General features: G+C 44.9%; 1 protein-coding gene across 2 annotated transcripts in view; it reads right to left on the bottom strand.

The window, feature by feature from the left end:
- Window positions 1-5991: 5991 nt before the first annotated feature.
- Window positions 5992-8975, bottom strand: part of NIPAL2 (NIPA like domain containing 2) — a 220127-nt gene continuing 217143 nt past the window's right edge. For both annotated transcript variants that reach the window (XM_073550473.1, XM_073550474.1), the window contains one exon: window positions 5992-7309. In XM_073550473.1, the coding sequence (XP_073406574.1) occupies window positions 7242-7309 (68 nt within the window). In that variant the 3' untranslated portion in view covers window positions 5992-7241. The remainder of the gene's footprint in view (window positions 7310-8975) is intronic.

Here is an 8975-nt window from a genome sequence, read left to right as displayed (position 1 = left end):
GGATTTTGGCAGACGGATGAAAGGAATTTTCAGGCCTTCTGTTAGGATGGTTAGGATCCAGGCGTTGGAGGAGATCTTCTCCCAAGTTTGGAAAAAGAGTGCCAATCTCCCCCCCACTGGAATTCTGGCGTCACTGTGGCGACTTTTTTGAGGTGGAGGTACCTCCACCAAACATAAATCCCGATTCTTTTTTTCTTTTATCCTCCCATCTTCTCCTGTCAGCGGGAGGGCGCCCCCTATTGAATCTTCCCCTCCGAAAGGGCTGTCTCCTCTGATCCATAGGAAATCTGGGGAAGCCTTTTTTGTTATCGCCTGCTTTCTCCAGTATATCATCCAAGTTCTTGCCGAACAAGAATCGACCGTCGCAGGGGAGAGAGCATAATTTGGCCTTGGACTGAAGGTCACCCGGACAGCCCTTAAGCCATAATGCGCGTCTAGCAGCATTTGATAGTGACGCTGCCCTGGCTGTCATCCGCATAGAGTCCGCCGAGGTATCGGCCAAAAAAGCTGCTGCCCCGTGCAAGAGATACATCTCCGATAAGATTTTCTCTCTTGGGACCCTTGAAGCCAGCTTTTCTTCTAACTGCTGCAGCCAGATCATGAGGGAGCGTGCCGTACAAGTACCCGCTATTGCCGGTTTTAGACCTCCTGCTGTCGCTTCCCATGCGTGCCTCAAATATGAGTCCGCCTTTTTGTCTAGTGGGTCTCTAAGAACCCCTGCGTCTTCCAGGGGCAGGGCCGACCTTTTGGAGGATCTGGACACCGCTGCATCTATTTTGGGGATTTTGTCCCATATCTCTGCATCCTTATGCTCGAAGGGATATCGTCTCTTGGAAGTGGATGGAAGGGCCCCCGATTTTTCGGGCTTTTTCCACTATTTCTCAATAAGTGCCTGGATCTTCTCGTTTACCGGAAAGGTCCGTTTTTTTCCTCTCCTGAAGCCCCCCAAACATAACATCCTCTAGGGTTTTAGCCGCCTTTTCTTCCTGTAGGCCCATTGTAGCTCTGATGGCCTTTAGGAGGGCGTCTGTGTCTTCTACAGGGAAACATGGTTTACCCCCCATGTCGCTGTCTGAGGAGTCTGAGGAGGATGATTTCTCCTCCTGAGATGAGATTGACGCGGAATCCGAGGGGGAACTAGGGAGATCCTTCCTGGTTTTTTTCCCTTTTTTCAATAGGGACTTCATTGAGCCTTCCATTTCTGACCTTAGGGCAGATATCAGATTGGCTGCGAAACTAGGCGCTTCTTCCGCCAGAGTCCGCTGAATGCACGCAGCACAGAGATCTTTTTGCCAATCTCTTGCTAGGGGAGATTTACATATAGCACAATCCCTATTGTTCTTCTTGCTTCCCGCTTTCCTAGGCCTTTCCTACAGGGTGAAGCATACAACAGAAGCCCTATTAACATAAATGCTAACATTCACGAAGATCACTCACCACCCGAAATCAAGGGTACCGGACTCGGAGGCTGCGTCGGGGCACGTGACCTGCGTTCTTTGGATCTTGCTGAATCCCCCGACCTGCGGCTGGGGCGACTGCTGCTGGAATGGCTTCCATGCTTTCTGCCAGAGGGCTGAGAGGGAGGCAGGGACGCTGAACGTTCCTGCTCTGACTCCATGTTGCACCACCGTCTGCTGCCGCCTTCCTTCTTTAAATACCGCGCCTCCGCTCAGGTGAGCGTCTCTCCCCTCCCCCCTGCGACCGCCGGCCGCCGCTTCAGAAAGCCGGCCGGCGTCGCACCCGGCGCCATTAAACCGTCGCCCTTCTCTGACGTCAGCCGGCGCACCCAGCATGCAATGCGCCGCTGACATCAGCGGCCGGAAGAAGCCAGCGTCTCTCCCCTGCTATGGGGATCGAGATGCGGCGTGCGCGAGGGGAGGGCGGCGCGGTGGGGGCTTCCCGCACACCCGGGGATCCCGACACCCGCACGAACCCGGAACCCCGGAGGGCCCGGGGACTGCGCATCCAGCACCCGACGGCCGGCGCTGCAGGTGAGACACCTGTTCTTCCTGCGCCGGGACGGGGCTGGGTCCATTTTCTTCGCCCATGACAGGCACCGCCGACAGTGGGGTTCCTTCCAGGACAGGAACCCAACTGAAGCGGGGGAGAGGTGCCACCCCTTATGTAGGTTCCTGTCCTGGCGGGGCGGATCCCTCTCTCAGGTGGTGCTGTCATGGGTGAAGGGAAAAGATGGATTATACTACAGTAATATGGTTACATAAGACTTTCCAGAATACTGTGCAGTGTCTGGCTTATTCCTATGGTCGGGTATCAAGCTCATACATTTCTATGGGCTTTGTTCTTTCGGGAACTACTCTTTGGCCATGACTATGTAACGGTCGTCAGAATTGTGTGGGTATCATGTGGTCATAGTGTTGGGTACACAGCCTTTACTGAGCACTGTTATGTAGGGGTGCCAGTTACATTGCGAAATCGGAGGACTAAGAAAACTCTAGACTGTCTTGAACGTTGAGTCATGGAAACCAGGTAACCACTTTAGGATATGCTCCTTCTTTGGGGAATTTTTCATTTCCCGAAGCATTTTTGGAGGTTTTTTTTCCTAATGCTTTTTGTGCAGCCTTCTTATGATTGGACAATGCCTAATGTGGACCTCTTCCATCAGTAGATGTTTCAAATAAGTGACACTCATTTTGTTTTCTCTCACCAGAAACTTTTTAAACCCTGAAGCAGAAGAAAAATGCTCAAGAGACTGAACGTTTAACTGGAAAAGTTTTTTTTTTTCAATAGAATTTAAAACTTCAAATGCTGATTAAAGAACAACCAAGCAGATTTCTTCACTAAAGGGATCAAGTTAATCTGCATAAGAGCGCCATTATGGTCATGCCTTCATTTTATTGTGCCGACGACAGGTTCTCTTTGAACTTCAGTTTCTGCAGAGCAGAGTCAGTAATTAGAAGGTGCGATTTTTATAGGGGCTACATGTGCTTAGTTATCATCTCAGTTTGGGCTTACGGACGTCTTTTTTAAAATAGAAAATGTTTTTTTGTTTAGTGAAAGAAATAGTCTACACAAATGAATCAGAGCTACCCTCCAGTTTATTGCTCTCCAAATATACTGTGGCTCTGTGCACATCACATATTTACAACGTATGCAGATACATCGGAGATGATCGTTTCAGCACCTTTTTATAGACAGGGGAATAAAGCAACAAAATACACAATATCAACAAACAGAACGGAATTAGGGGTGAGAAACGAAAAAGGAACGGATCATTCGGAAAGGATCTTCACTTGGTTGCATAGCAGCTTTTAACAAAAAATACTGTACATACAGAATTTCCAATACAATGGACCATAACTGATGTGAATATAGTGATTATATGGAGAAAATTGCTGTCATATACCATCAAAATTTCTAGGCAACACTGAAAATTTGGTTTAGCATTCAGCGCTGCGAGGCTTCCTCCCAGTATTAACTCACTTCGGGATCTCCATTTTGAAGATATGATGGTCGCCTGGCTGCCCTTCCTATAAAGCGCTGATGGGGAAAGTAAGCAATCAGTTATATATTCCTGGACAGTCCACGGGAGACTTTTCTCCATGTTCTGTCAAAATGAAAATTGACCCATCAGCGATTTTTTAAGGAGCTGGAGAAGCTGCAGATATTTTACTGATTATTGTGATGGGAAATGTTCCATGTAAAATAGGGAAACCCTGAAGATGACCGGATCCGGTCAGCTTCAGCGCGATACTTTCAGGCTCTCAAGCAAAGAGCAAGTGGCGTGTGCTCCTTACCCAGGTAACCAGCCACTCAGACGGCAGGGGAGCAGGTGACATAGGTATCCAGCTGTAAACTATAGAATTCCTCAGATTTTGAGAACAAGAAAGGGATTTTAATCTAAGACAACCGCTTTAAGACTTAAAATGAGTTTCAGCGTGTAAACAGACTTAAGGTACTGTCACACTTAGCGATGCACCAGGGATCCCGACCAGCGATATGACGTGGTCAGGATCGCTGGTGCATCGCTAAGTGGTCGCTAGAGAGCTGCCACACAGGCAGATCTCACCAGCGACATCGCTGGGGTCGGGGGTCGCTACTTACCTGTCAGACGAGACGATCCTGACGTCCTCCCGCCCGCGTCCACGCGTCGTTCGTCTCCACAGCAGGAAGCGCCCGACGAGAAACGGTCCAGGACGTTCTCGCGCGATCAGCGATAACCAGCGGGGGAGTGGTCGGAGGTAAGTATCAGACATAGCGATATCGCTAGCAATATTGCTGCTACGTCACAAAAACCAGTGACGTTATAGCGATATTGCTAGCGATATCGCTTAAGGGTCTGTCACACTAAGTGATATCGCTAGCAATATTGCTATAACTTGTGACGTTATAGCGATATTGCTAGCGATATCTCTGTGTCTGATACTTACCTCCGACCCGCTCCCCCGCTGGTAATTGATCGCGCGAGAATGTCCTGGACCGTTTCTCGTCGTCAGCTTCCTGCTGGGCTTCCTGTGAAGAGACGAGCATGGAGCTGGGCGGGAGGACGTCAGGATCGCCTAGTGTGACCGGTAAGTAGCGACCCCCGACCCCTGCGATGTTGCTGGTGAGATCTGCCTGTGTGGCAGCTCACTAGCGACCCTGACCACGTCATATCACTGGTCGGGATCGCTGGTGCATCGCTAAGTGTGACAGTACCTTTACTGAGCCGAGGCCATTTAACAATCGCACAACCATGCACAAAGAACGTTCGCTAACATGACTGTTCTGTGCACATGGAGTGCCATTGCTCTCAGCAGCACATCCTGTTTACACAGGACAATGTGCTGGCGAGAACAATGATTTTTCAAAAAGTTAAAAATAATCTAATTTGACAAACTTGCGTTTCGCGCCTTTGTCGGGTGATTGGCAACCTGTTTAGACTTGGCAATTAATAGGAAATGCCGGTAACTGGCTAATGTAAATGCAATCCAACTGGCAAATTCTCCACAGCAAAAAATACACAATGGCTTTCCAAGGAAATATAAAACTATCTTACAAGGAGAATGGCTTGTAGAGTAACACCATTAGTTGGCACTTGGTAGATAATTTTCATCGATTCTAGTGCTAATGTATCTTCAGACTTGCCCTAGTGGCTTGTTGCCTTAGGCCACATTCACACAAACAGTAGTTTACATCAGTATTTGTAAGCCAAAATCAGCAGTGGAACGATTATAGGAAAAGTATAATAGAACCACGTCACCACTTCTGTATTTATTACCCACTCCTGGTTTTGGTTTTAAATACTGAACATGTGAACATGGCCTTAGATGGGCTATGATCAAGTGTACAAACTGCTCTCAGGGACATTTACAACTATATATTCGCTAACCCAGTATCAATATATATATATATATATATTTTTTTTTTTTTTAAATGAAAGGTTTTGCTGTATTGCAGCCAAGACAATGCACATGGATGCGACAATTTTTTCTAATGTAGGTGAAATCCATTTAGGGTATGGGCACACAATGCCTTTGGGACACCAATACACTTTTCCTAGGAGAAGCCACTTCAGGAATAAGATGGCGGCCTTTTTCCTGAAATGGCTTTGATGGTGGTTTTATCTTTTTTTTTTCTATAGTTTTACTGTAACTAGAAAGCAGAAGCTGCCCAAATAATGAACATGATACTTTTCACCGCTTCACAGCTTCCAAACCCTGAAGTGGATAAAAGACGTAACTAAAGACTCAACCAGGGCACAGCATTGCCGTGTAATATGTTTAATTTTTTTTCGGCTGTTTAGCGTTGCATTTTCAGGCGGTTTCCAGTTGGAGTCCACCTGAAAAAGGAGTCATGTACCCTTAGAATGGTCTTACACTCAGTACTTTTTGGAAAAAAAGTTTTTTAAGCCAAAGCCAGAAGTTGATTCAAGAGGAAATCTAAAGAAAGAACTTATACTTCTGACCACAAGCTCTCTTACACCTTGCACCCTCCTGCATACCTTATGGATGTTCCGATAATTTGAAAAGCAAAAAAGACCGTCCATTTTAAATTATTGGTGAGTGCTGCTCTTTCTGCTTCTATTAATGACTGTCTCATTATACTTTTGAGTATTAGCACCACGATCTTTCCAATTGTTGCGCAAACGTGCAAAAAGAGAAAAGGCTATACACGTGTTGTCGTTGTTGGCTGGTGCCTCAGTCATCAGCCTTGCAAGGACTTATACTTCTCCTTCCGGCTGGATCCACTTCTGGCTTTGGCTCAAAAACTGCAGTGGTAGTTTTCCAAAAACACTTAATCTGAAACCACGCTTAAAGTGCACCTCCAGATAATGTGCTTACATCCCATGGAAGAAATTTTGGTGATACGCAGCCAAGAGACACGGCAGTCTAGTTGTGTAGAACAGTGTCCCCTGACACGAGTCCTCGCGGCCTACCAACAGATCATGCTTTCCTTAGTGTTGTACAGGTGATGGAATTATCTCCTCTCATGAAATACTAAGGAAGGCCTAAAAACATGATCTGTTAGTTGGTCTTGAGATGGAGAACACTTGGATAGTCTTCTACTGGAAACCCCTCTTTTAATCTCCTTAGTAGGCGATGTTTCCAGGATCACATGAGTGCCTAGGGGACAGAACTACCTTTCCAGAGGGCGTACATTTTCCCTATGGGGCAATGCACACATACACTCTAGTCATGCAACAGTTCCAATCTCCGATGTAGTCCGGCATATAATCTACAGCTTCATTAGTAACAGACTTTCATGCGATTTGTGTGCAATGTTTGAATGTTAATTTTGGATTCAGGTCAATGGGCTCGAAATTGAGAAAACAATAATGTCAATTGACCAGTACATTAAAGCAAAACACTTGCACCTTACTGCCAACCTTCCTTACTCTTGAGGTACCTATAAACATGAACAAATGACTTTTACAGAACGTCCACCTCCCTGAGAAGTTGTGACAAAAACAAAACGAAAAAAAACAAACAAGTAATTTCCTCACGTCATATTCAGAAATTACACAGAGCGACTGCTCAGAGTTTATCATTAGCGCATGAAGACCAGTCCAAACTCTTGAGATTGTGCAGCATTCGAGTTTCGAAACTGTAAAGACATCATAGGTTCTAGAGAAAACTTAACAACAGGTTTTCTCACATTAAACACACAGAAACTGAACAGAAAATGATCAGAGACACAGACACGACGCAGCGCTGAAAATCTTGGGCAATAAATAAATGCTGCTACTCCGTGACCCCTTTTCTTTGACTTTCATCTTTCCGCTTTGGCTGCCGTGTAAGTAACTAATTAAGCAGAGTCCCATATGTAATGCTGTTTGATTTGGGCTGAATTTTATCCACCGATTCCTTTCCTGCAGGGAGAAAAAAAATGAAATTAATAAAAAAAACAACAAAAAAAACTTTCTATTCTATTTTCCCAATAGGACATCAGTGGTGTTACTTTGACAAGTTGCTCTCAGGAAATGTTAAGATGCTCTTTTAACGTACGCACAAGACACCAGAGAACGCAATCTGTTACTAGAAATAATTCAGTCACTCGTTAGGTGAAAAATCTTAAAACGTTCAGAGGATTTAAAGTTGTGAAATAGTGAATAAAAAGTGTTATATGGGGTTACCAGTGTTAATTCAATGCAGAAAGTATTAACTAGTTTGGGCGATTCCCATGTCACCTGTAAAAGTAAGGGCTTATTCACATTTCAGTTTTTTACGTACCAATGCTATTCATGTTTTTTTTCACGGATAGCATTCATGCTTGTGACAGTTTATGGGGTTGAGTCATTCATGGAAAATCGCGAAGAATCAAAATCGGCAATGCAAATCTATGGGTCCGTGAATAAAAATATCACACAACACATACTTATTTTTTTCCTTCATCACCGAAACAGATGAAAATCATTGATGAAACTCACTGTTTTGCTCGTACATGAAAAATTTGAAATGTGAATAAGCCCCTAAGGGTATGTGAACACACTGCAGATTCACCTGCGGGTTTTTTCCTGCGGAACCGCAGGTGTTTTACCTGCGGTTCCGCAGGTAAAGTGACCTGCGGTTTTGCTGCGGTTTGGCCTGCGGTTTTGCCCTGCAGTTTGACTCCTGGACAATGGAATAGGTGGCAAACCGCAGCAGAATCCGCAGAAACAATTGACATGCTGCGGAAAAAAAAACGCAGCTTTTCCACAGGTAAAAAACCACAGCGTGAGCACTGCGGTTTTGAAAACCCATAGGCTAACATGGTAAAGTACCATGTCTGCGGAACTGCTGCAGTTCTGCAGGGCCAAAACCGCAGCAAAACCGCAGCGTGTGCACATACCCTAAGGCTTCATACACATGGTTATACTGAGGCTAAACACAACCTCAAAATCTTGGAAATATTGGGCACACGATCTTACAAAGTTATATAGGTTGAAAAAAAGACCTAGATATTTTTTTCACACGAATCAAATCTGCACGTTAAAAAAGAAAAAAAGAAAAATCACAGCATCCTCTAGTGTCTTTCATGTTTTGGATGAGGCTTGCCTATTCACGTCAGTGGGTGAGCAAGAAAAAAACAAACAAACGAACTTGGATCCCATACGGATCAACTGTATAGCTTGAGATTTTTCTGGATGCATTTCAATTTTTAACCAACTGTCTTTGGTCTTGTAAATTGTATTAGTTGCTTATGTATAAAAATGGATGTGTAAGGGTGACAATTGAGACTAAAGTCTTCGTGTTTATCTGGATGATACTCGGATTACTTTTTTTATACGCTCGTACTAGCTTGGCTGAAGGAAGAGCTGTAATTAGAGTTGAGCAAATATGTTCGGAATCGATCGCCGAATCCAAATTTGCCATATTCGTGCCATATTGGTAACCTGTTCGTGCCGAATTTATGTTTGATGATCGTTGCCGAACATATTCGCTCATTTCTACTCCCATTGACTCCAATGGCGTTCAGCAAATATTGCAAATTTACAATATTTGCCAGTGATCATAATCCGGACCGAATATTGAAAAATTCACCCAACTCCAGCTGTA

The sequence above is a fragment of the Dendrobates tinctorius genome, unplaced genomic scaffold (genome assembly GCF_039654945.1).
Source record: "Dendrobates tinctorius isolate UK_male_01 unplaced genomic scaffold, ASM3965494v1 ptg000165l, whole genome shotgun sequence".
Taxonomy (NCBI): Eukaryota; Metazoa; Chordata; class Amphibia; order Anura; family Dendrobatidae; genus Dendrobates; species Dendrobates tinctorius.
Note: the sequence above shows the minus strand (reverse complement) of the source record. Positions and strands in the feature narration are given on the sequence as shown.